General features: G+C 47.5%; 1 protein-coding gene across 1 annotated transcript; it reads right to left on the bottom strand.

The window, feature by feature from the left end:
- Positions 1-636: 636 nt before the first annotated feature.
- On the bottom strand, positions 637-970 carry SETTUDRAFT_29353 (uncharacterized protein; the record flags this gene model as incomplete). The annotated part of the gene is made up of 2 exons (XM_008031129.1): positions 637-775; positions 855-970. The coding sequence occupies 2 exons, from the start codon at positions 968-970 to the stop codon at positions 637-639; spliced, it is 255 nt and encodes an 84-aa protein (XP_008029320.1).
- Between the last annotated feature and the right edge of the window lie 70 nt (positions 971-1,040).

The raw sequence follows: 1,040 nt of genomic DNA, 5'->3' as shown, positions 1-1,040 counted from the left end.
ATAAGTGAGGGTTCGTTGAGTTGTTGGACAAGACGCCCAGATTTCGGCTAATAAGGCTGCGGAACGGGCGGATATACACGAGGTACACGTAAAGGATCCTCTGTACTATGGGGCAGGGAGACCGCACGATATAAAAGGAATTATTAGTGTTGGTGTTTGCTTTGTTGTACGAAAAAACAAGAATCACCTTTCCTTTGTAGACGAAGATATTTCGCCGCACAGAAACTGTGTCAGCCCAGCGTAACACCCTAAACTCTTCTCCGCGTGCTGGCATGCCGTTCGTCATGTGCATTGCTGCATAGAGTAGACGAATAAACTGGTCGCTTTTTTGAAGGTACTGTTTTAGTTTGGCTCTCCCTCTTCGTGTCTCTAATAAAAACCCGCCTTGCTCTAAGAATGCGAGTCTGCTTACAGCCTAAAAAGATCCTTGGAGTTTATTGGCTGGGTGTGTTAAAAACGAAAACCCTAGGCGGTGAGTTGCAAGATCATCTTGCACGGCATTGAGTTGGACATCTAGCTACTAATGAAAAAGGAGGTCTTAGGTAAGATTTTGCAATCCTACTACGACGCTATGGATCGTTTCGCGGAATTGCCGCATATGAACCTGGGTGTCTGCGATATATAGCGTTAAGCCATCTAGCGACCATGATATGTTTGTTCGGGGGCCCTCGCGCCTAGCAATCGCTCGTCCATGCTGAAGCCGTTCAATGAGGTATCCAGCCGGCGCAAGGCTTCCTCGCTGAAGATATTTAGATCGGATATGCTCACGCAATCGCTGTGCTTGGTCAGGATAGACAGTGCGCTCAGGCCAAGGGGCTTTGAGATGGTTGTATGGTGCAAGCGGTAGTGCGTACTCGAGTATGATTAGACGCCCTACCCATAGGAGTGCTGATATAAATGGCGTATAATCATAGGGTTTACGGAAACATAGCTCTGTAGGATGAATTCCTAGAACGCCAGAGAAATGCATGATAGCGCTACGACTCATGTTTCCATCGTGCGACAAGTCCGTCCAGAACATGACAAGAAGGTTGGAACAG

Source organism: Exserohilum turcica (genome assembly GCF_000359705.1).
Source record: "Exserohilum turcica Et28A unplaced genomic scaffold SETTUscaffold_59, whole genome shotgun sequence".
In the NCBI taxonomy this organism is placed as follows: Eukaryota; Fungi; Ascomycota; class Dothideomycetes; order Pleosporales; family Pleosporaceae; genus Exserohilum; species Exserohilum turcicum.
This window is presented reverse-complemented; position numbering and strand designations above follow the sequence as displayed.